The sequence below is a fragment of the Danio rerio genome, chromosome 18, assembly GCF_049306965.1.
Source record: "Danio rerio strain Tuebingen ecotype United States chromosome 18, GRCz12tu, whole genome shotgun sequence".
In the NCBI taxonomy this organism is placed as follows: Eukaryota; Metazoa; Chordata; class Actinopteri; order Cypriniformes; family Danionidae; genus Danio; species Danio rerio.
The window spans coordinates 20,690,603-20,717,996 of record NC_133193.1 but is presented as its reverse complement, the minus strand read 5'-3'; the positions used below and the strand labels follow the sequence as shown (position 1 = coordinate 20,717,996).

The window sequence follows — 27,394 nt, the reverse complement described above, 5'->3', positions numbered from 1 at the left end:
CTTATACTCACATTTACATTTTCAAGTCAGCAACTGTCAGTGACGGTTTGGGCCACCAGGCAATTCACAACCAATTAGATTATTGGAAGATTTCAGAAAAACCTTCTTTGCAAACACTTTATTTGAGGCTCTTGAGACCAATGTAAAATGCATATTATAAGAAAATAAAAGTGTTTTTATTCTTTAATGCATGTAAACCTATTGTAGGTAACACAGCCTGATTCTGATTAAATACCCCTGTTTACATTTCTGGAGAGTGTCAAATACATCCTAGAAGTTACGTTTTTTTTCTGTTTTTGTTTTAGCAAATCCACCAGAAGCCACTGTATACACATTTTAAAATCTCAGATTTCTCTCGCAAGTGCCATTCGCACCTGCACAACCAACAATGTTTTCAAAAGCAATCCAGAATAAGAAAAGCTCTCACAGCCTGATTTTTCCCACATTTTCAGAGTTAACCACATTCTCACTCTGTTATTTAATCCGTAAGATTTTGTCTTACCTAATTTCTGGAACCATTCTTCACCAAACTTGAACCTCGCTGTCATGGTGAACTACGCTCTGCATCTCAAATTCTTCAACGTACGCGGCAAGCCGCAAGCCACTGGACAAACTGGTAACAGCGGAAAAAACTTCCATACAGAGGTCAACTGTCAGCTGTCAAGCGCGAAAAAGAACAGCATCATACCTGCCCTTAGCATTAGTTTTAAAAACAACATGCAGCCATACGTACTTGTGGCTACATAATTCGTGATCTTCAGAAATGCATATAGGGCTACGTTTTCATAATGAGTCTATGTTGAGGGTAGGAGGCCTCCAAAACAAAATGAAGAACCTTTAAACTTTTTTGAGGCCATTTAAGTCTAGTTGCCCTTGTAATGGCGTAATTTCAAATAAAATCTGCCCAAAACGAAGTTCTTTTAAAATTTGTTTCAGCAGTTCGAAACCAAACTGAAGTCTGCTTTTGACTCCAATGCACCTTTGAGATACCATTAATTCGTTTTGTTTTCGCAATCGGTGGGTGTGTCCTGGAACTCCGCCTTCTTTGGTTTGGTTTACTTCCGCCCCAGATTCATTTCTCATTCCACAGTGGTCTGACAGGAGGTCAACAACAACATAAACTTGAACAAATAGGAGAGTCAAGCAGAGCAGAGCAGAACTTTTCTTCTCTTTCAACAACCATTGTTGTTGTTGTTTGGGATTAGACTGATACACATGAGCAATGTATTGCATGTACAACTGTGGTGTCTGAATGTTCGAAAACAGTGTAGCGTCACTCAGCCTTTTACAATTTATTTTTGCTCACAAACGAAAAAGTTATAGATATTTATAGGATACCGGGTAAACTTGTGTCTGAAAGGCAACTCCTACAAACGCATATGCAATAAAGTCAGTTACAAAAATCAGTCCACAACCTATCAATGTTCTTAGTAAATCTCGACAGCAGAATTTTCAGTATTTTTGGTCTGCACTGCGTCAATCTGTTAGTAAATCTGGCCCTTAATGCTGAGGAAGAGATCTTGCTTGACTTTTCTTTTCTGAAGGAAGCTGTACGTGGAGCCAAAGTAGTTTACGCCATCTGGTCAGAAGAGTCTCAAATAGTTAGTGATGCAGTATTAATGATGCTATGTGCATGCTGCCTCTTCTTGCCGGAGAATTAGATGCTCTAATAAAGTCCCATGCACCACTGCAAAGTAAATTTCACATCTTGGTTTTAATGATGAGAACCTGGTATGGCCTGCGTTTGATTTCAGATCCTTTTAGTTTTGCCTGTTATAAATAAGCTCATATAAATATGCTCTCCACATATGGTAGAGCTGTACAGTCATTTAAATTACTTAATGTGTCGATTGACTGACTGATTTTGAAAGTGTATGATAAATCTTTGGCCAGATGAGGATTCGCTGTAATAATGCATGACAATTACAATTAGCTCTATTGTTACTCTGTATGATAACGACGGTGTGTAATGAGATTAGCCTTTTATCGAAATGAAAGACGTTATTTTTTCACCAGAGCTTGCACACATAGACTTGTTCCGTGTTGAAAGGAGAAGATTCATTGAATTTTAATTAAAACGCAAGACCTATTTTCTGAAGTATTATAGACACGTACATCAATTCAGCTCTCGGGAGAAGACGCGCTTTATCCTTTCACCTACGTTACAGAAATTAATTTTAATTTACTGAAAAGATGTGACAAAGTAGCATTTCTTCTCTGTTGTCTGATCAGAAATTGCTGAATGTAACAAAAATCAATCAGTTCATCACCAGAGTTTTTTTAAACCAACTCTTTTGAGCACGTCGCATGGCTTCATTGATTTGAAGAAGTCAAATTGATGTCTTTGTCAGCACAAAATGCTAAAGGTTTTTTCTTTTTCTTAAGCTGGAGGAGAACTGGCATGCTTGCACGTCAGGTTCTCGGTGCTGTGTAAATCCATACTGCATTATTTGCCAGTGGCAGGTTTAGCATTTTCTGTGTGTGGAGCATTTCTGCTCTAAGCACCGTCCTCTGGGTATTTGGGATTCTCCCTCTCGCCCATCCCCTGCCTGCGCTTATGTCCAATATTGAGGGCCGAGTCGAAAGCTGAACGAGTGATAATCTATAGCCATGCTGGCCAGGAATGAGGGCAAGTCCTGCCTCATCCTTTACCCACTGCAGCCAGCTTTAGTGTGAGCCAGCATCAAAACATGCACACACATTAGCTATTAGCTGACACTGCTAGCTATACAGTCTCGCGCCTTTTATTCTTGCCATTTTGGAAGAAGTGAAATGTGTTGCTACAATAGCCAGATGCATTTACATTTGTCAGATTTGCATATAAAAAACGAAATCTTTAAAAACATTATGAAGGTCAAATACACTGTAGCTTTTTATTCACTTTTTCCTTCTTTTACTCTTTGCTTTATATCTATTGTTATGGAACTGATAAGGAATTTTGACTATCTTTTGTTATAATGTATTTAGGCATGTGCTTGTGTAACATGTAGAGCTAATTAAGAACTTTTATTTGAGAAAAGGATAGTTGGTCAGAATAAAAAATGTTTTTCATTTGTTTAGAGTCAGGGCCATTACACCAAATATGAATTTCTCATTCTTTTTTTAAAACAAATGACAAAAATGTTTGTTTTCTAAGTGTAAACATGAAGGGCTCTATTTTTTTTCTCGGGGTATTAACCTTTGATGGACAGGACAGTAGAAATTATTGACAGGAAAGCAGAGAGAGGGGAAAGATCGGCATAGGACCACGAGGCGGGAATCAAACTTGGGTCACCGTGAGCACCAGAGTGCATGTGTTGACACACTAACCACTACACCACTGAAACCAACAGAAGGGCTCTATTTTAATGATCTAGGCGCAAAGTCAAAAGTGCATGGCGCAAAAGCATTTAAGGCAAGTTCGAATCCACTTTTGGTATTTTAAGGAAGGAAAAATATGCGCCACGGCACAGGGTATAACAAGGTTGTGCTTATTCTCTTAATGAGTTATGGTTTGTTTTGAGCATAACGTGCATTGAACCAATCAGAGTCTAATCTCCCATTCCCTTTAAGAGTCAGTTGCGTCACGCCATGGCTCATTTGCTATTTGCATGGTGGACTTTATTAGTGGAAAAACTGAACTGCGGGAAAACAGTTAAGCAGACCATCTACAGCGTAAAGATAAAAAAAATAGCCACCTCCATTTGGCCTCTTTATTTTCTCTTTACTTTACTTTTTCTCTTTACTTCACTCGTTTATTTTCGTCGATAAGGAAACAGTGTTGTATGCACTCCACTTAAGGCATCCATCCGTCTACATACAGATGAAATCAGATATTACCTTAGACCAAATATTAAACCCTAACACTAACCCTAACCCTTAACAGAGCAAGGAAATTTTCATAGTATGTCTGAAAATATTTTTTCTCCAGAGAAAGTCTTATTTGTTATGTTTCAGCTAGAATAAAAGCAAATAAATAAAATAAATATTTATTTAAATAAAAAGAAATATTTTTCAACAGTCTACAGAACCATCGTTATACAATAACTTAAGCCTTTAAATCTTACTTTAAGCTGTATAGAAGTGTCTTAAAAATATCTAGTTAAATATTATTTACTGTCATCATGGCAAAGATAAAATAAATCAGTCATTAGAAATGAGTTATAAAAACTATTATGTTCATAAATGTGTTGAAAAAATCTCTATATTAAACAGTAATAAGGCAAAAAAATAAATTTAGGGGGCTTAATAATTCTGACTTCAACTGTATTTAATTTGTTAAGCACAAAGATTTGTTTCAATTCCGTTCTAATTTCCAGCAAACGAATAAATGAACAATAATAACGAAGTGTGGTTAAAAAACTGAGTTTTATCCAAACACACATGCTACTCTTATGGCCCATAAAGTGATGCAGATGTCTTCAAAACCCCACAGGTGGACAAATCTAAACTTGTCTTTATTAAAACAAATATAAATATGGATATAATAAATGATGCTAATAATGTTATTATACAAAAGCCAATTGTCATGACAAAATGGAAAAAGCCCCCGAGATGAAGATGTGGAGGTAGTGGTTTTTATATTTAAAATAATAATAATTAATAATATTAATAATATTTTTTTGCAATATTTTAGTCCTTTAATTCTTTTTCATTTGTAAAACTATTTGTGTATTGCCTGTGTTTATTAAGCAATGTGTAAGGGTTTAAGGAAGCAACTAACTTGATCTGCGCTAGCTTACCCAATTCACCAAAACCGGAGCACCCCGAGGAAACCCACACAAACACAGGGAGAACAAGCAAACGCCACACATAAATGCCAACTGACCCAGCTGAGGCTTGATCCCGGGACCTTCTTGCTGTGGTCACTGCGCCACCATGCCGCCCAACAGTAAATGACTGGCTAAATATTTCAATGTCTTCATTTGTTTCAAAAATGCAGATTTATTTACAACACATACAAAAAAACCTACATATACCTTAGAAATGGTTTAATTAATTTCTAGCAGTTTTAAAACCTTGACTTTTCCTAATCTCAATAAACCTTGAAATGGGTTATCGGCTAATGCCATTATCTATGCTGGACTTTAGACCTGCTTTCAGCTGGTCAATTGCGCTGTCTATTTTAGTTCTTAAAATTAGCAAGATGCCAGCAATTTGCCTTAGCACACCACTATTTTAGACCGGAACACCCATGATTCCACAAAGCAGCGCAAATGGATTTGCTATTTAAACAACGTGACGCAAAGCGGGAAAATTAGGGTTGTGTTGGTCTGAAAATAGCACAAATCACGTCCTCACCATACACGTCTTTTGCCTTATTGTGCCGGGTGTATGATAGGGCCCGAACTATGTCAGATAAAATCATCTGTTAATAGTGTAGAAATGTCGTATAGATTATACAGATATGGTATAAACAGGTGGTCATAATATTTGTTTGTATAATATATTAAAAAGAATCATTTGCAGCGATTCTAATCAAGCTGTTGTTTTTGTTAAACTGCAGTGAGTGCTAAAATATTTAATTGCATTTAAATCTACATTATTTCTCTCACACAATGCTGTTAATGATCATACATCATTTGAAATGTGAAGGAAGTGCGGTTCACATGATGGTGACAATGATTCAGAAAAATGGTTATGTTGTTGTTAATGGACAAATTAAACTAGGCAGACCTGTATGATCTAACATTATTTTTCTTCACTGTCAGAAGCATTCATAATAATAATAATTTGTAAACAGTGGTTTCTAAATGCATAAAATGTATTTATTATTGCTGAATATCAATTGGAATGAGAAGGAAATCTGTATAAAAATGTCAAAAAATGATTATCATAAGTAACACAAAAAATGTGGGCAGCTTTTGCCAAAATAATTCACTGTTCTCGAAGTGTTGACATTTAAGATTTGTGTCATACTTTGGGGCTTCTGTGAACGTGACAGAACTTGAAATATTGCTTCTTAGCGAGCGACTCTTGTGTGGTTTGGAGGAACACATTGGAACGGAAGAGGGGGGGAAAGCCCCAGTACCAATCCTTTAGTTTTCTTTGAATTGATTTATTCAGATTAACACACACACACACACACACTGCATTGTACTGCTACATAACACTTTACGAGAACCTGAATTAATTTCATTTTGAGTTTCTTTCACTGAGGTTAGAAAAGACTTCTCTCACTGTTACCCAGGAGAATCATAATAAGCGCATTAAACGGACAAGATAAATGCTGGCCATCACATTGTTTATCAGGTTTCTTTCAACAAAATGCATGACCGGTCACATTAACTTTGTGCGGTTTATAGAACCAACCTTCACATATTTCATGGTCAAAGATAAGGACGTACCGTAGCATCCGACACTTTCTTCACACTGAAAGTACAGCATATGCTTCATTCAGACCATACTTGGAGAGTCGGTGCTGATTCCAATCAAAGTGGATTGTTCCAGAAGCTTTGGGGGTCGAATGTTACCTGACTCCGATAAGAGCGTGTCGGTTTGAGTCCTGCCGGCCAGGTGACCTTCACTCTTTTAAGCATTATTCATACTTAACGCCTATATATTTTTCATTCTGAAGTGTGTATAAAAGCTTGCAAAAACTCCATGTAGGTTATTTTAGTACTTGTCCGACTCCCAATATCTGACCGAACGCGAGGACCCAGGCATGAATACTAATGCTACAGACAATCAATTGGATGCTGTGTTGTTCAATGGGAATGATCAAGAAAACTGCACACTTCGTAAACAGCATGAAGGCTGGCTGGCGCTGCGTTAGAGTATTGTGGCAAAGTGCAGGCTGATCAAATTTGGAGGGATTTACAGCTTGTTTCCTTTGCGGCTGTGGCTGCTTACGTCGGCTCGTTTCGCACAGAACAACCAGTTCATGTGATAAACTGAGATGTTGACCAAGGACTCAATCTCTTAGGAAACCATTTAGCGTGCGGTCATAGCGAGCATTTTAAAATGTGCATCTAAAGGAAGCCCTTTTTGCAGTGTGTTCGACAACTCCAGCGAGGAGGAGGCATCGGTGACAGCCATCTTTGGAAAATGGCCAGTGTAGTCATTATCCTCCATATCAGCACATCAGCAGACATTTGCTCTAGGCTAAATTATGTCTTACGGGAGGCTCAGACCCACATCGTCTGTACAGCATCCTGTGCTAATTCACGTTTCTGTCTTGTGCAAGATGCATTCGATGTCGAATTTGTGTTTTACTTAAATTATACTACAGGGCTGTTGAATCATTGATTCGGTTTAGCTGATGAACATTATAAGGAGCCAAAAAACAGTGACGATGCACTTGAAAATGTTTTTTAAAAGAGCGCCTCCTCAACCATGTTACTGCTTAAACAGCTGTCATTACAACTTGCAACTAAGCAGAAGCTTACAACCCTCCTACATGTTCTTCATATTGGTTCACTTTGAAACTGACATTGATGAGCAGCGCTGCATGTAAAAGTTCTTCTAACTAGTTCTTTTAACTTGAAACTCCACTGAGTCTGCTAGCACAACAGAATGGCAATATGCATGGTCTCTTAAGTAGTTCCAGTGCATATCACGTCTTATGCCCATGCAAGTTATTTCCAATGGATGTACATGACGATGCACAAGCATTGTCACAATAGAAGAACTAACCAATCCAATAGTATCTGGATGCAGCCTTTATGATGCAAGCTGAGATTGCATCTCTCAGCGATGCAGTGTCAGACACAATGCACTCAATGGTGTGAGTGACGTCACTGTGACGGTTAGGGGTGGGGTTAGGTGAGCACATTAAAAAGCATTGGATGCAGCTTAGATTGCAGCTTACAGCTTAGGATGCAGAGGAGATCCCTCTCAACCAATCAGCTTTATACTTTGTATGGAATATACACATTTTGGTAGACCAACTACCTTAGACCAGAGTTGGGTGTAACACATTCCACAGTAACGCGTTACTGTATTATAATTACATTTTTGAGGAACACAGTAATGTAAGGAATTACATTTTTGTGTTATTTGATTTCAGTTACTAAAGTCAATGTAATTGTGTTACATTACAAATATAGTTTTTAGAAGAAAACTATGCTTCTTTTAAATAACATTTTCTGCTGAATTGTCAGTCATTAAGCATGCGCTTTTAAATAGCTGGTGAAAGCGAGCTGAAATAGCTGCTGTCGAGACTGATTGCTTCTTCAAGTGTTCAAACAGACATTACTTTGATTTCATTGTGAAAAAACTAAAATATTGCTGTGAAATGCATTCTACTGTATGTCCAGTCTCTAAAGAACTCGACCAGCAACTTGTTCAATTATTTGAACAGAAATTATTCTACAATAATACTCGTCGCAAAGGAGAACATCGTCGCCTAAAAACACGGTGGCCCAACTCAGCCTAAACAGGCTAAATTGGATTTTTGTGCAGGATCGGGACTGAAGGTATCTTCTCAATGTGAAGAGAAGTGTAGCCGCTTATAGAGTCGTTCACATGTTGGGAGCACATATATTGTGCGCACTCACATTTCCCACGAAAACCGTAAGTCATGTGACAAGAACTAATCAATCAGCTTCATACTTTGGAATATACACATTTAGGTAGACTAATTACCTCAGTCAAACGCCCGAACACTGCAGTGCTTTCGCATACTATGGAAGTCAATGGTTAAATGTATCCAGTTTTTTCTTTTGTGTTAAAAAAAAAGACAAACAGGTTTGGCACAAGTGAATAGTGATAGAATTTTGAGTTTCTCTTTAAAGCTTTTGAATATGTCAGGCTGCTCTGATCAACTCTAATGTTTTTCAGTGAATATTAAACTACTGAAAGAGCTGCAGTTTATTGTGTTTTTATAGGTATTTTTATGTTTTAAAGTAACTTCTAATGTAATCAGAATACAATTTTTCAGTAGGAATGCAGTAATTTGTAATCTATTACGTTTTAAAGTAATTTAATGTAAAGTAACACTGCCCCAGACAAACACAAATCACCTAACCCCTGCAGTGCTTTTTGATTTTCTCCATAAATAAAACTTCAGAGCTGCTGCAATGTTTAGCAGTTTGTCATGAGAAACGGTGGATGTTTGCCTGACAACAATAGAAGACATGTGCAAGCTCAAAGCCCGTTAAAAATGGTGAAAGAAGCAACATGCCCTTTGCTTTCCACACGTTTTCATTTGCATTGTGTGAACAGTCCCTTACAGTTCCCTAACTCTACACTCTCCCGCAACTATCAAACATCAAATCAAATCAAAATAACACAGAAGGCTTTGAATGAGTTGCATAATGCGGGGTTTACTTGTTCTAGTTTACTCACAGGATGTTTTTCACTACAAACAAGTTTTCCGGTGGAGTTAAAATATTTTAACTTGTGCGGTATAGTAGAGGCGAATTCCATTTGATCGCAGGAAACACACAACACATTCCACGCAATATGCTCCATCAGGTGGAAATTTGCATGTTTGCATTGTAAATTGACCTTGTATGTAATATACTCATGCTAAAACTTAATTTCGAGTTTGGTGTGATCCAGGTATAAAAACATGTACTACACACTGAAGCAGTTTGAGAAAAACACCTAACAGATGTCTTGAAATATAACATCTGAACAGTGTCTTGAGGTGTGATAACTGTAGCATAAACAGAGTAATTTACTCTGGTCTAGTGAATAAAAAAAAAAACTAATGCACCATCACCTCGGGTGTGCATTATATTCTAATAATTCAGTGCCTTGCTGCCGTTAATTATTCCTTACATATGTAAAGTGTTGTGCTGATTTTCTTTGTCTTTCTTTTTCTTTTCTCTGCTAGCTCGATGTAGCGAGGAGTGTGCCCATGGTCGTTGTGTGTCTCCTGATACGTGTCAGTGTGAGCCAGGCTGGGGAGGACTGGACTGCTCTAGTGGTGAGTTCACTCTCTCATTAACTCTGAGAGCACAGTTCACTTCATTAAGGCCCTCTCACTCTCACATAGTTAATGGCTGCACCAGTCCCCAGACGCCACTGCAAAGCTACCATGTTTCTCACTTACCCGCTCCCCCTCTCTTCTTTTGCCAGCTGTATTAAAAAAATATATAGCCGGAAATCATGGAGGACGAATGAGATGTGTAATCATGCTGCTGCATTTACAGGTTGTTTTTTGTGCTGAAGCTTGAAGAGGAAAAAAAAAAGATTAACTATTTTTGGTTGTTTTTTTCTGGTTATTGAATTCCTTCAATAGCTTCTTGCTTTGCCAATTTACTTTGACATTTATGTAAAAAAAAACTTTCTAAAATACACACACACACACACACACACACACACACACACACACACACACACACACACACACACACACACACACACACACACACACACACACACACACACATACACACACACACACACACACACACACACACTTGTTTAACTATCATTTAGGGGACTTACCATAGAAATTATGTTTTTTTTAATGTACAGATTGTATATTCTATCCCTATACCCCAAACCCAACCCTCACAGTAAACAATCTGCATTTTTACATTTTCAAAATACCTCATTCTGTGTCATTTATGAGCTGTTTTCCTCAATGGGACTAAAAAAATTCTCCACAAGGTCAATATTTACTGGTATTTCAATAAGTGTGTTTGTGGCGACATTTGATCAAGGTGCATGCACACACATAATTGAAAAAGTATTGGTAACACTTTTTTTGATGTTCCATTTCAGTAAGTAGTAGACTGCCTTCTTACAGTTTTTTACAATGGCTATGAAACTTTTTTCAATACATTTAACAAGTTTGCTAAACTCTTAACGCAGCAACACACCTAAAACACACAATTGGCAAAACGGTTAATTTTACGCTCAAAATCAAACATTATAAACTAAACTTCTAAACTAATGTTCAAAATACAATAATAAACGAACACACTACACCATGTCTAACAAAACACTGCAATCATGTTTCAAAATGAAATTATTGTTCAAAACACAAACACATGTTCTCTTCCAACATAAACATTCAGTCAATCAGAACACACTGACAATAAAAACACTATCATCAGCTGAGATTACAGAAACTGCATTAGTTTATGTTTCAGCTCTGCTCTTATATTTGAAGTCTCGTTACAGTTTTGTTACGTTGGGTTAAGTAAATGCATGCATTTTCTTTTGTTTACGGCAAAAATTCTATACAAAACGAAGAAAAAAAATTGACAGTTTATGTAAAAAAAAATAAAAATACAGACACAGAATTTCTGCAGTACAGACTTTTTGCAGAAGGACATCACTGCAAACAGAAAAAGCACCACAATTATAATAAAATAACAAAGTGATCTTCTATTCTGCCCGGTCTTTTGCCACATGTTCTCATTAACATTATACTTGATATCTTCTTTGGCGACATCCCCAGCCTTGTCAACATTGAAAATTTCATGTGGTACTTGATTGGCCTCTAACTTCATGACTCTCTGAAAGTAATTAGACACAGTGTATGCAAATGCTGTACTGTATATGTATTGTATGTACTAATGAACTCCAGGTTTAAAGAGTAGTTTACTGCAAACACTTTGTATAGTACAGTGATGACTGTATTGCATAATTGGTGACAGAGTTCTTTGATGTTCCTTTCAAAAACCTCAAGAGTCGTCTATTAGAACATATGATCATGTGATTGGAAAAACCAAAACAAGACATGAGTGTGCTTTCTAGATGGGAATCAGCTGTCATATATACATATATATATATATATATATATATATATATATATATATATATATATATATATATATATATATATATATATATATATATATATATATATATATGAGAGACTCATATTGCGGTTATATATATATAATGCTATTTCTCATTGGCAACTGAAAAAAAAAAAAAAATATATATATATATATATACACACACACACACACACACACATTTATTTATTTATTTATTTATATAACCACAATATAATGTTTCTCATTGGCAATTGAATAAAATACAGGGAATATATTTGTGTTTCAATTCACAATTAGAACAGCTGTTCACTGTGACTTTATCCTATATAATTTCTGTTTAGAACATGGTGTTATCTGTTCTGACATACTGTGTTAAAGCATTTGTAAATTTGACAGTAAAATTACATTGTTTTGTTTTTGGTTGTGCTTGTGTGTAAAAGAAGTTAAAGCATTTTAAATTTGTGTTAACTGGATGCATTTTGTGTCAAAACAACAAGAAATGTGTTAATTGTATAGCCCACGAAGACGGATGTTGTGCTAACTGTGTTAAGAGTTTAGAAAACTTGTTAAATGTATTGATAAAAGTGTCATAGCAATTGTAAAAAACTGTAATATGTTAATACTGCTGCTAAACAGACATTTAACTGACTATAAGAAACTTAGCCAGTACGTCAACTTACACTAGCCCTAACCCTAACCGAACAGTCTATGTATATCTAATGAGAATTAGTTGGCATGCAGATGCAATGTAACTTCAACAACCAGACCATCAAAATAAAGTGTGACCAAAGTAATGAATAAATAATTATAATTTATTAAATTAATAATAAACTGAATAAATAAACAAACCAGTTTACCAGAATTTTATATTTAAAATATATAAAACAAAAACCCTAGTATTATGTTTTTCATATTATTTGTAATATTTAAATTTAAATATTTAAATTTAATATTTAAATTTAAATATTTGCATTTCGTTTTTTGGTTTAATGGTTGTTTAAGCACTTTTATTTATATAATTTATTTTATGCACAGATATTTCCCACTGAGTGTTTTGCATATACTGTATTTATACAGAGTGCAGTTATAAATAACATAAAATTGCTTGCATAACACATAGGATTTCAGTTAATTATGTGTCATTTAAATCCTAAATCTGAAATCCAATAATGAGTTGTTTTGTCCAAAATGATTGGACTTTCTTTCTCTTTTTAATTGGCAACGACTGTGAAATATTTAAAGCTTAACAATGACAGCAACAACTGCTTGCTTACTGTCATGACAAAGAAGCTGTTTTGCAAAATGGATATAACAGCAAAATGTACAGGGGTTGGACAATGAAACAGAATTTTCTGTTGGAGGTTTTATGGTTAAATTTGACCAGTCTTCATTGATTGCACATTGATTCTACCTCTAAAAGCAGAGTGTGAAGGTGTAATTAGCAGAGTAATAGTTGTAAGTAGTAGATTTGCTTAAAACATAGCAATGCACTCAACATCATGGGTGACATATCAGAGTTCAAAAGAGGACAAATTGTTGGGGTGCGTCTCCCAGGAGCATCTGTGACCAAGACAGTGTGCCTTTGTGATGTAGCAAGAGCCACGGTATCCAGGGTAATGTCAGCACTCCACCAAAAAGGGCAAACCACACCAATAGGGGTAACTGTGGACGCAAGAGGAAGCTGTCTGAATGGAATGTCTGGGTGATAACCTGGATTGTATCCAAAAAACATGAAACCACAGCTGCCCAACTCACTGCAGAATTAAATGTGCACCTCAACCATCCTGTTTCCACCACAGGATTATTATACATGGCCGGGCTCCATAGCCAAACCTTTGGACAATGCGTGCCAATGCCAATGTTGGTTAAAATGGTGCCAGCAGCAAAGATCTTAGGCTGTGAACAATGTGAAACATGTATTGTTCCTTGATGAGTTCACCTTTACTGTCTTTACCACATCCTGGAGAGTTATAGTGAGGAGAAGCCCCAAAGAAGTGTACCACCCAGATTGTTGCATGCTCAGAGGGAGGACCATGTGCACCCAATGGTTCAAACATTGTATCCTGAAGGCACTGCGATTTATCAGGTCAATAATGCACCAATACAAACAGCAAGACAGTGTGGTTTGATAAACATGAAAGTAAAGTTGAACATCTCCCATGGCCTGCACTGTCACCAGATTCAAATGTTATTGAGCCACCTTAGAGTGTTTTGGAGGAGCAAGTCAGGAAACATTTTCCTCCACCAGCATCATGTAGTGACCTGGCCACTATTCTGTAAGAAGAATGGCTCAAAATACCTCTGGCCGCTGTGAAGGACTTCTATTTGTCATTCCCAAGACAAATGGATTCTGTATTGGCCACAAAAGGAAGCCCTACACCATACTAATGAATTATTGTGGTCTAAAACCAGGCGTTTCAGTTTCTTTGTACAACTCCTGTATGTCTTACTCTGTGATTTCAAGAATTTTTGTGTTTTTTGTTCATATAACTATTAACATTTCTACTACTACTAAATTAAAATCAATATTTTTGATTACAGTTTGTGAATTTCATTGATTAGTTGTTGCAACCTTAATCGCTACAGATATAGTAAGCGTGATAAATGACAGATGAACAAATGAATGAAAGATCAGATGGATGGATGCGCTGATTTCTGGATTGATGGAAAGATGGAAAGATGGATGGATGGATGGGTGGACACAAAGCTGGCCTGCTTATTTGCCCCAGTACTTGGTGAAATGGTCTTCATCATAATTAGAATGATAAGTAGTGCACAGGGTGGAATCAATCTGCATGTGAAAAACAAACAAACTGTCATTGGATCCTCAAGATGAATTGGTTACCAAGCCTTAACTTTATGGCTGAAACATAGCGGGACAAAATGGGAAGCCATCGACATTCACTCCCTAATCAAGTAAATGATGAAAAAGCAGGTTGTAGGAGAGACTTGAGGTTGAAAGAGAGAAAGACATATTGACTTGTTTAATATTTATGTGTTGAGAAGAACTTCGAGGCAGGAGGGACAACAAACTAAACCTCTTTCTTAAAGGCATAGTTCACATAAAAATCAACATTTACTCATTGCTGTTCCAGACTTGAGTGCCTTTTTTGTTGAATGCCAAAAAAAGATATACAGGTATAGCTAAACAGTTTTTAGATTTGCCCACCCTTGACTTATTCTAAACCGGTTTAATTTTTTTTAATGCTCTGTTGAGCACAAAAGAACAACATAGGCCACAGGCGTCAAATCCAGTTCCTGGAGGGCCGCAGCTCTGCACAGTTTAGTTCTAACTCCTGCTTCAACACATTTACCTGTAGGTTTCAAACAAAACTGAATGACTCAATTAGTTTGATCAGCTGTGTTTAATTGGGATTGGAACAAAACTGCAGAGCTGCAGCCCTCCAGGAATTGGATTTTACACCTGTGACATAGGTTTATGAAAGGTTGCTGATTCGAGCCCCCACTTAGTCAATTGGCATATCTGTGTGGAGTTTGCATGGTCTCCCCATGTTTACGTGGATGTCCTCTGGGTGCTCCGGTTTCCCCCACAAGTCCAAAGACATGCGCTATAGGTGAATTGGTAAAGCTAAATTGTCCGTAGTGTATGTGTGTATGTCCTGGTCCTCCAGGTTGGACTAACATCCCACCTTGTAAAAATTAAACGAAACACCAACATGGTGCGGCTAAATATCAACTTCAATATAAATGGCCCTGGGAGTAAGTAAGTAATTTAAATTATAACACACGTCATCAAAACTTTTTTTTTAACAGTAATATTTTATTGTCACATAACGAGTTGACAGGCATCATTTTACCAGCATTGCAGCTTATATTTTTAACTGTTTTCCTCTTTCGACCAAAGACCGAAAAGGATATTTTCTGCTGTTAATGTTTTTGGTCGGTGCATGCCTAGTTACCAACATTCTTCCAATTACTTTCCTTAGGGTTAAACAGAGCAGAAATTCATTAAGGTTTGTAACAAGTAAAGGGTGAGTAAATGTCAAAATAATATTCTGTAACACTTAACACTTAACTAACACTATTGGCTTAATTAACTTCTTATTAGCTGTTTCTAAAAAGGTACTAAGATAGAAGTTGGGTTTATGTTTTGAATAGGATTAGGGATGCAGAATAAGATCATAATTTATAACTACTAATGAACAGTTAACATCTTAATAATAGACATGTAATAAGCCAGTAGTTAACAGCATGAATTGTGACCTAAACTAAAGTGTTACAGAATATTAATATTAATAAGGTGAACTATCTCTTTAATGACAGCTACAAACTTCTTGACCTTAGCGATCTCTGCTGAAGTCGGCATGTCCTTTCTGTCCAACATCGATCAGCACCCATCAATGACGCCAGATATGCTGATTTTCTCATTCAAGTCGCGTGTTTTGACTCGATTTGTTAATTTTTCCCGGCTTGTCGACTCGGTTGTGGCTCACTTACTGCCCATATTTACCAGTGAATGATGGTTGCAGAAGGCTCTGTATGGATCTATGGGCATTTTCATTAACAAAGGAGCCATTTGATGATTACCAACAGTCTGTAAATCACCAGCCTTCTTTCTGAGGCAGCGGCCAGGCTCAGGAACGAGCGCCACTAATGACCTAGACCGATTTCCTGCAGCGGGCTTTAACGGTATTCCTCAATGGGGGACCGAGGAAAGGAACCCAAGTCTGAAGCTCAAGATCCTCCCCTGGGTGTCTCCGCCTGAGGACCACGCATTCTTCTGAGCAGGTGCTGTTCAGCGCAAATCCACCTTATTAAAACAGACCTGGTGATTGAGACAGAAGCATTATTCATAACTTTTTATATTTCCATACCGGGCGTTAAGCCAGGCTTTTTCATTTATGAGCTTTCATCTGTAGAAATGAGGAATGGGAGCCAATTTTTAAATTAAATCTGACCTCTTTTTTCACTCGTACATAAATGGTGCATCACAATTTATTTTTTTTTTTTTTGCCATTCAAGGTAAATTTCTCTCTCTCACTCATGTGGGAGGGAATCTCGCCGGCTGTCCCAGAATGAATTCTGTCATCACATTTCAGTGAGCATAGACAAACAGTCATAGATCGTTAATCACAATCAGGGCTTTGGGTCACTGACTAAAAATGCCTGCAGGTTGAGTCAATGAGGAGGTCTGAGAGCGAGATAAACCTGAGCATTATGGCTGTGCTGAATGAATGGAGTATATAGGATAATGCTAAGCAATGGGGATGATATGGTTATGAAAAACAGAGCTGCTTTCGGGCGTCTGAAGAGCTCGAGAGTTGAAGTGACGAGCTTTGGCTGACGCTCTGGAGCAGCATCAAAGAGGCTGGCCGGCGTTACTGGAGCAGCACCCACTAGGAGCCCGCTATTTGGGTCAGAAATGAAAACTGAAAGGTGGAGCTTATCGCCAGGATGAAGGGATAAAAATGAAAAGAAAGAATGAGAAAGAGAGGGAAGCGGGCCTGTCATTTCTCACATGCTGAGGTCAATCTGCCACCGCCTAAAGACAATGTAGCCTTCACGTTTGTCAGACTGCAAATGTGAGATTTAACCTTGGACCGTCCGCAAAGCTTCAGGTGATAAAAGTCGCTGCAAGGTCATTGGCAACATTAAGGCCTTTTTTTAATACATAAATCTGAATTATGCCCTTCTGGAGCCACACCATCTATTTAAGATTCTGGTATCAAATTTATTTCGGCTGGGTTTCATTCCATTTGATAATTTGTTCAAAGCGGGAGAGTTAATGGTGGACGGGGGGAGCAAAAAGAAGGCTGAGGATTTTTTTTTTTCAGAATGCATCTACAGATTCTCTATTTCATATTGATTAGCCTGGGGTGAAGACGGATGCTGTGTAAGGCATTTTGGTTTTTGATACAGTGTATCAGCAGCTGCGGTCTTTATGATGGATGCGTCTTCATCAGTATCTTGTTTGTCGTTATAGCCTGAGTTTTGGCACAAAGCCTTTGTAATCATGATTAAACTCGAAAATGAGTTGTATACCAACATATAACACACACACACACACACACACACACACATTAGCCCTCCTGTGATACTGAAATTCTTTTTAAATTATTTTCCTAGTGTTGTTTAATGGAGATAATATTTTTTCCAACACATTTTTAAACAAAAATAACTAATTAATTGTAATATACAATATATTTTTTAGAATAAAAATAACTAACTAATAACTAACTAATTTACTATTTTTTTCAATTGTTTTGCCACAACTTACAGAACCCTGATGTCAATTTTCAAAACACTAGACACAAAACACCAAACAGTCACTACTTTTAACAAAGACTCTCCAGTATTCAAAACTCTGCATGCTGTTTATTTCCTTAAGGAAGTCTTGCATTTGCAGGATTATTCGTTCACATAATTGTTTTATCATACAAATACTACTGGAACACAATTTTAGATCATCAGCACACATCATTTTAATAAACAGTCTTTAAAAATCATTAAATATTGCTGTTTAAATTATATAATACAGGTTTCATTAAAGTTTATACATAAGTGTGGAGGGAACAGTACAGACAGTGGACACACTGAACTAGTTTTATTCATTCCATCATTATGTACGTTTACTGTCATTTTTTTCTCACTTCACGTCCCCATATAGAGAGCTGATATATGGCAACATATGCAAATTACAATTAGATTCCACTTACTGTATATAAAATGTCATAATACATTTGTGTGTATGTGTGTGTGTGTGTGGGTGTGCGTGCGCGTGCGTGCGCGTGCGTGCGTGCGTGCGTGCGTGCGCACGTGTGTGTGTATGTGTGTGTATGTGTGTGCATAAGGAGTGATAAGGAGATTTTTTTACAATCTTAATTGCTTAAATAATAAAAAGAAAAAGATGTTCAGTAAAAGGAAAAAAAAAATGTGTGAGACTGATAACAGCAGACAGAGGAATTTACTGTCCAGACTATTAAACGCTGCATTAGAAACTCTTCGCATAAGTCATAATTTGCTTTTTGTAATTTGAGACAAAGATGATATAATACAAACATAAATACATATAAATGTTCATATTGAAAAAATACAAATATTAAAAACTTTAAAGGATTTAAGATGCTGTTATAAAGATGCTGTTTAAAGGATTTACGATGCAAGTCATAACAGACTTGTGAAAAGGGTCCATTTAAGTAAACAAAATCCAGGCGGAAACCCCAAAATAGTACTTGAAAAGTAGTTTTTTTTTTTTACCCAAACATTTAAGAAGAACATAAAGTACACTCTCAGAAGTAAAGGTACTAGAGCTGTCGAGCGGGGCAGTACCTTTTCAAAAGGTACATATCTTACCCAACACTGTTTAATATTAAGAAAATCACTAAAGATTGATGCAACTCCACCACCACGACCAGTTTGACGAGCCTCATGTTTACATAAGAATCCTGGAGGAGTTGCTTCATTTAAGCTAATATAGTCATTTTGTTTCAGCCAGGTTTCAGTGAGACAGAGTGCATTAAGATTGTTTTCTGTTATTATTTCATTAATGATAAGTGCTTTAGGTGCAAGTGACCTGATGTTTAGGAGACCAAGTTTTACGAAATTTGTATTTTCACTTTCAACTGGTTTTTCTGGTTTGATTCTTACTAGATTTTTTCTGGAGCACACAGTACGTTTATTTCTTAATCCAATAATACGAGGAACAGACACAGTCTCTATAGGATTTGCCAGATATGCGTTACTGATGTTTAAGTGGGGTGAACAAGAGTCTAGGTGGCTATAATGTGAATTTTGTGAATTTTTACTTGCTAGTCAGATGGTGCGAAGTAATCTGGAGATGTTGTCCGACAGGAGTTCAGCTCCAGCTCGACTGGGGTGCAGGCCGTCAGGACGGAAGAGCCTAGGACGCTCCCAGAAAAGATTCCAGTTATTAGCAAAGAGCAATTTCTGTTCTTTACACCATGTTATTAGCCATTCATTCAAAGCTAAAAGTCTACTGAACCTTTCATTTCCTCGGCGGTAGGTAGGAAGCGGCCCAGAAACGATGATCTGCGTGGCGGGCGAGGTGCGTCGAACCGTCTCGATCAGGCTCCTGAAGTCCTTCTTCAGGATCTCCAACGGCCGGAGCCCGGTGTCGTTTGTCCCCACGTGGAGGACAACGGCACCAGGGCTCTCGGCAGCGCCCAGGATGGTTGGAATCTGTGTAGAAATATTTCTCACACGGGCACCAGGAAAGCAGAAAGTACGTACTTTATTACCTTTTGAGGAGGCGGCACGGACGTGACGAACGATCGAGTCACCGATGTTGGCCACATCGGGACCCGACTCGCGGAGAGGGGAGAAGCGGTTCTCCGTGGAGATCTCGAACACAGGAGGAGACGTTCTGCCCCGGGATCTGAGAAGCACCTTGCGCGGCTGCACCCAGGCGCCGTGGTAGCCGGGTGTCGGCGTGAACGACGCCTGGCTGAGCCGCGCCCTGGGTGTGCTGGGCCTGGACAGAGAAGGACGCGGGGTTGAGGTAGAGGGAATGATGTGGTTGTAATTTCCACGTACCTTAGATGATGAGGCGGCCTTAGCATTAGGTACAATAAGAAGTTGTTCCCGTAGCCGCGACCGTCTCACCAGAAGCGCGCAGATCTGGAACTCCACTTCTTCCAGCTCCAGCTCCAACACCTCCATCGATGCTTCTCCTGCACACAAGGACAGAGACGGAAGCGACATTTTACGGGGTAAAGAGCAAAGCCAGTAAGTCAAAAGTGTATGGTAAAAGAGGTCGGTAGCTTTAGCTGACCAGCGGCGCTAGCAGGCTAAAGCTACAAACAACAGGCGGATGCTCGAGGGACAGACCGTTTTTAAAGCAGTTTTGTTTGTATAAATGTATTAAGGGTTTGGTCACCCTAAGTAGGAGAGACAAATACTTAGCGAATGAGGAAGAATTTTATGATTAAGATTTAAATTGCGAGTAAATAGCAAGTCCAAACTTCAAGCACACGCAGTGTGTGACCGAACGGAGACAGTGACGCCAGTGACGTCACTCGAGCATGCGCCCCATTGGTACCTCAAAGGGACATATCAGTACCCTAATGCACATAAAATGTACCTTTGAGGTACTAATATGGAAAAGGTACTGCCCCAGTGACAGCTCTTGTACCTTTATTTCTGAGAGTGCAGAGTAGTAATGACAACACTGTGAAACCATTTTTTTAATAAGGGTTATCACACCATCAGAATCTTGTATTGGCCCATGCCTAATTTTTACTATTAATATTATTTAGAATTTATACATACCGTGTACATACAGTATATGTGAGTCTGGTGTAGCATAAGAATAGTTTTTATTCTAGCATGAGTTTGTATTTTAGTGGTGTTGGGTGTTTTTCAGTTAAAGGCTATGAAACATATGAAACATATGAAACATAATATGAGTAATTAATTAGTAGACTAATTAACAAGCAGCCAATAACCAGTCTTTTTAAACCAACGATGCATTTATTCATTCATTCATTTTCCTTCAGTTTAGTCCATTTATTTATCAAGGGTCACCACAGCAAAATGAACCACCAACTTATGCTATGTTTTATGCAGTGGATGCTCTTTCATCTGCAACCCAGTACTGGTAAACACCCATACACACTCACATTCACACACGTACACTACAGCCAATTTAGTTTATTCAATTCACCTATAGTGCATGTCTTTGTGCTGTGGGGGAAACCAGAGCACCCAGAGGAAACACACACAAACACAGAGAGAACATGCAAACTCCACACAGACATGTCAACTGCCCAAGCTGGGACTCGTACCAGCGACCTTCTTGTTGTGAGGCAACAGTGCTAACCACTTAGCCACCAAATAAATTGAAACAGTAATGTTTATTTAGTCCATTTTACACATGATCCTTCAGAATCTATTGTAATTTTAATATTTATTTGCAGTTTACAAAAAGTAAAAACATTATATAGTTTTTTGCAAACTGTGTGCAAGTGCTAATGAGATTAACTGTGAAATTACACATTATAGCATGATACATTTTTTTTTCCCCCACATGGCCAGTCGGGCTGTAGAGTGGGACAGAGTTGCATTTGCATTGCAGAATATTATTGTCAGGTTCTGTGGCAGCTTGACTACCATGGCAACAAACAGCAGGACCTACTGGCAACAGAGCAAAACATTATTTCACATTAGCTGAAAATAAGTGGTTTACGAATGACAGATCATGTCTGATCGCCACTCATGCACGAACGATAACAACCGGTCATTATTTTTATGTTTTTTTTACCACTCCGCTTACTCTAATTCTTTTCTACTGCTATTCAAATGATTTATTTCAAATGGTAGCATGCGCACTTTGATGCCGCCTCTGTTTGGTCGAGCCAGATTGTGATGGTGCTAGTTATGCGGTGCTCTCTCAACTAATGACTTCTAATGGCAGTTGTCTTGGGAAGTGTTCAGGAGCCAATTTTTTCGCATTAGCGGCGCTTGTGACGAAGTGGAAGAAATGTGCGCGGGTTTGAAAGGAAGGAGAAAGGGAAGGGAAGGGGTCGTGGGGGGACCTTAGGGCTCACCTGCGCACGACACCTCATTTATCAACAGAGGCCCTCAAACAGATGGTGCCATTCCACATCCGCACAAGTATGTTGACATGATATGCCGTCAAAGAGAGAGAGTGAATTGAACGTACCTGAACTTTGAAATTAACCGAATTGAATTAAATGCGACAGATGGATGGTGTGATTAGAGTGTGGGGGGGAGGGAGGCGAGAGATAAAAATTTACATTTCGGAAGTAAACGCGAAGAAATGGAAAACCTATTCAGTGTTCAAGTGAGGGCAAGAAGGGAAAGTTTGGCAGAAAAGAAGGACACACTCTCGCCCGACTCTCCTCTGTCATCTACAAAGCAGTTAAATAAATCATTCTCTCATTCCCTATTCTCTCATCCCTCTCTCCTCTCTTTGGCTCCTTTAATCTCCCAGCACCGCTGCTGCTGTGCTCTCAAAAGCTCCAAATACAGGCTCTCCGCACCAGGAAGTGCTCTCAGCTCACACTCGTATGAGCTTTATTGGCTTTGTTTTATGTATATATGTGAGAGGCTGTCTGTGGTCTGTGTGTGAGACAGTAAGTAAAGAAGACATTTTATCTACACTATATATATATATATATATAGACTCACACATATATATGTATTACAAACATGATTAAAATTGTATTTTTACATATTTGCAGCTTATAGAATACAGTTTGATGCCCCTTTTTCACATTAAGCTGTGTAAAAAATACAGCTTCTCTGTTTCTGAGTCAGATTTTTGCATTTTTATCTTACAATCCTGAGTCACAATTGTGTTATAAAGTCAACACGCAAGATAAAAACCTGAAACTCTGAGAAAAGAAGTCAAAATTGCAAACTCACAATTGCTAGAAAGAAGGTCAAAATTGAGAGACAAAAAAAGTTGTGATTGTATAATTTTTATTTTTTATTCAGTAGCAAAAACAAGCTAATCATTGTCATTGTGACAGGGTGATCTACTGCTGCCTCAGCTAACACTTAGTATTTTGCTTATAGTGATGCTGCATTCACACCAGACACGGATAAAGCATCAAGCGCAAGTGATTTACATGTTAAGTCAATGTAAAGACATGAATAGACATCGTGCAGCACGATTCGCGCAAATGAAGCAGTGTGAGTGTGATTGTTTGGCACGTTTGAATCGCTTGAGTTGGAAAATCTGAACTTTAGCGGACATTTGCGCCACGTTAACCAATCAGGAGCTTACTCTTGTATGATCGTGATTGTGACATAGTGCCTGTTGTCGGTTTCCCGAGGGGAAATCCTCTTGCCAACACCAGGCAACAGTTTATCAAACTGGTCTCGACTCAGTCTGAAGTGCCGCTGAAAGCTTCCATCATCCAGCTATAGTTTCTGGAGGAGTTGGGGGCACCTCTGAATGGATCTAGTGGACCCTGACATGGCAATGAATGGCTATACGCTGTTTTTCACTCTTCCTAAAGCACATAAACGCAGCTATTCTCTCAATAAAATCCAGGTTAGCCAATTAGCATTAAAGCAAGAGTCACTGTTAGTAGACAGTAGCTCTGCCCATGACGCAAACCTGTTGTGAAGTAAATTTGATGCGCGAATGAAGTGAATATGATGCACAAATGAAGTGATTAAACTTAAAATGTTTACATGTCATATTTACATGCGAACATCGCAATTTATTCGCATGTGGCGTGTCTGGTGTGAACACAACATGTAGCGAATTAGACACGCAAGTGAAGCGAATTTAATTCGCAAATGAAGTAATTCAACTCAAAATGTTTACGCGTGTATTTACATGGAAATATGGCAATTTATTTGCATGTGTCACGTCTAGTATGAACACAGCATAAAGTGAATTAGACACACAAATGAAGGGAATTTAACGCGCAAATGAAACAAATTCAACGTGCGAATGAAGTGAGTAAATTCAAAATGTTTGCGCGTCTATTTCCATGTGAATATCGCAATTTATTTGCTTGTGCTGCGTCTCGTGTGAACACAGCATATTGAAGATAATAATAATATTAATATTTAGTTCAGTTGAACAGCACAAATACAATTCTGAAATAAAAGCTTCTTCTTTATTTTACATATATTATAAAATTGCTAATACTTAAAAACTGTCATAAAAACAAGACTGAGACATCGTTTTAAACTATATAGAGTTGTTTTATTTAGTATAATCTCACAATTACAAAATATTGTGCATATATGAAATAAACAAAACAAAGGATGTATTTTCAGCACATGTGGAGCATGTCAAAAAAATAGCATACTTTCTGATGCAGTTATTTCTTTGCTGTTGTTAATGTGTTAAATATTTAAGTGAAACATATTTTCTTTATTATAGGTCTTTCAATTTTGTTCATTTAATACAGTAAATGAGAAATACTTTAATAAAAAAACGGTGTTCTACTTGCATGCTAAAGTCATGACAAAAAATCCACCCAGGCTCATTGCAGATACGTACCCAGGTCTACATTTCTGGGGACAGCGAAATATGTGACCCTGGTCACGTCTGCTCACAGTTTTTGTTTCTGCAAATCCACCAAAGGCTGCTGTTTTTGCTTTTGATGATCTCAAATCTCTTGCACGTTCTCTTCTCGTATAAATCCACCAGAGGGTGCAATGTATACTTTAGTCGACCAGGCCAGCTTGCTGTCAACTGACCGACTGAGCCACCCACACCTTCCCTAAACCCAACTGATAGTGTTTTCAAAAGCAATCTAGAAAAAGAAGAGCCGTCGCTGCATACTTTCACCATGTTTTCAGCCTGTTGTTTATTTATTTATTTTATTTATTGTCACCCTCAACTCGCTCCGTGTCCACCAATGTACCACCGACATACGAGGTGAGCTACCTGGTAACACCGTAAAAGCTGTCCTCTGGAGGAAATTGGTCAGCTGGCAGCGCTTAAATAAACAGAAGCTGTTTGCAGCGTCATACTGGCTCACAGCGTTCATTTTAATGACTAAATGCTGCCAGACGTACCTCTGGCTACATTATTCGCACAATTCAGAAATGTAGACTGTGGTACATATCCACAATGAGCCTGTGTTGCAGAAAACCCTTCATATTTTTAACAAAGAAAATTGCATAATTTTTGTAAATCGTACATAATGTTCTGCATTTGAGAATCTGCATCAGTGTATTACTGTTGTTTGTCATCTACTGTACAACTTGTAAGACAATGAAGACTCAGATGTTTCAATTATTCAGTTTAGACAGAGTGTTTCTGCTGTAATTTGTTTTTTTATTTGCCGGAATATACACTATATGAAAACTGACTTCTAATTAACAGGTGTGGCTATTTCAGCCATGGCTTTTCTGTTTCAGCATGACCAGTAGTGCCTCATGGACAAAATAAGGTACAAAAGTAAATGATTTACAAAGTGGTGTGTGTGTGTGTGTGTGTGTGTGTGTGTGTGTGTGTGTGTGTGTGTGTGTGTGTGTGTGTGTGTGTGTGTGTGTGTGTGTGTGTGTGTGTGTGTGTGTGTGTGTGTGTGTGTGTGTGTGTATGTGTGTGTGTGTGTGTGTGTGTGTATGTGTATGTGTGCACGGAAGAACTTGACTAGTCTGCAGAAAGCATGACCTGAAACCCTGGACTGCTCCTTTGGGATAATTGGAAAGGTAATTGCAGTGCAGGTGACCAAGCCATATAGGTTTAAATTGATTTGTTTGTTTTGTTAATAATTAATCGTTGGCAAAATTATTGGTTTCCTGATCTATTATGATTGATTTGTTTTGAGTTTGTTGGTTTGGGTGTATGTGCATCTCAACTTTATTCTGAATGCATTTTTATCTTTCTTACTACAGCTTGGGATTTGTGGATCATTTTGGGAGTTTTTTTATGTCCAGCTCTTAAATCTCTTTTAACCTTATGGCCTCTGGTGGGTGGTTCAATTTAAGGCTGGCATGGAATAAAAATCCACTCTATTAATTTACTTGTAAATATGTTATATATATAATGAACGATTCATTAAAAACCTCTCTAATCATTTAATGCAATTAAACTCACGCTTGCATGTTTAATTTTTATTCACATTTATTTTTTAATTGCCCATAATTTAATCCATAACAGGATAGAAGTGTTATCTTTACACATCACAATCTGAGAAAAAAAAAATTTACTTCTGAACCTTCCCTTTCTTTTATGGTGCAGTCACACATTATTGAATATTGCGGAGATGGGAGTTTGGCAGTGGGATAAAGAATTTAAACATCTAGAATTTACGTGCATTTGTGTAATTTGTTGTGATGACCAACAGAATGTGACATCTGTGTAAGCTGTACTTTATACAGTTTTTACAACAATAATTTTTAGCCTGCCAGTGGAATTGTAATTCTTTTAAAAATCTTTACTAATTGATGTTTAAAAGAGAATGGAAACAATTTAATAGTAATTCCTATTATATATTTCTTTCAACCCGACCAGCATGGTGGTGAATGACCAATTAAACCACACACCCCCCTTCCCCAAACCTAGTAAAGTGATCTAGGAAAGAAAACCAGATTTTACCACATTTTCAGCTTATTTATGTATTTTTTGCTTTTGTTTAACTTGGTTTCTGGAACTGTTCTTTGCTGGACTCTAACCCTGTCGTCAGGGTCAATTCCACTCCACATCCCAAGTCTATCATCGTATGCGGTGAGCTACTGGCCACTTTTAACACCGGAAAAGTCTTGTATACGTAGGTAAGCAGTCTGCGGTAAAACAAAAAGGAAGAGAAGCTGTCATTGACATCACACCGGCTGGTTTATTTTACGAACAAAACCCAGCCAGACGTACCTCTAGGTACATATTTCGCAATCTCCAGAAACGTAGACCTGAGTACATATGCACATTGTCCCTGTGTTGTTTTGTTTTAAAGAAAGTCTTATTTCTTTTACTTTGGACGGAATAAAAATATATAAAACTGTTAAAACTGTTAAGGTCAATTTTATTAGCCCTTTTAGATTTTTTTTTTAAGAATGGCTATAAAACTAACTTTTTGTATGACTTGCCTAGTTAACCTAATTAATTTAAATCTTAAACTTTTAAACTGCACATTAAACTGAATACTAGTATCTTGCATAGTAACTAGTAAATGGATTACTGCAACTCTCTACTAGCCGGGCTCCCAGCTAACTCTGGCCATGTCTACACTAATCCGGATAAATTTGAAAACGGAGTTTTCCTCTAAAAACGCTTCACGTCCACACTGTCGTTTCTATTCGTTTTCCAAAACTTTGTC

General features: G+C 37.8%; 1 protein-coding gene across 2 annotated transcripts in view; it reads left to right on the top strand.

Moving 5' to 3' along the window:
* Nucleotides 1-27,394, top strand: part of megf11 (multiple EGF-like-domains 11) — a 264,017-nt gene that overhangs the window by 73,862 nt on the left and 162,761 nt on the right. For both annotated transcript variants that reach the window (XM_021467800.3, XM_009293604.5), the window contains exon 6: nt 9,761-9,853. In XM_021467800.3, coding sequence (XP_021323475.1) covers nt 9,761-9,853 — 93 coding nt within the window. The remainder of the gene's footprint in view (nt 1-9,760; nt 9,854-27,394) is intronic.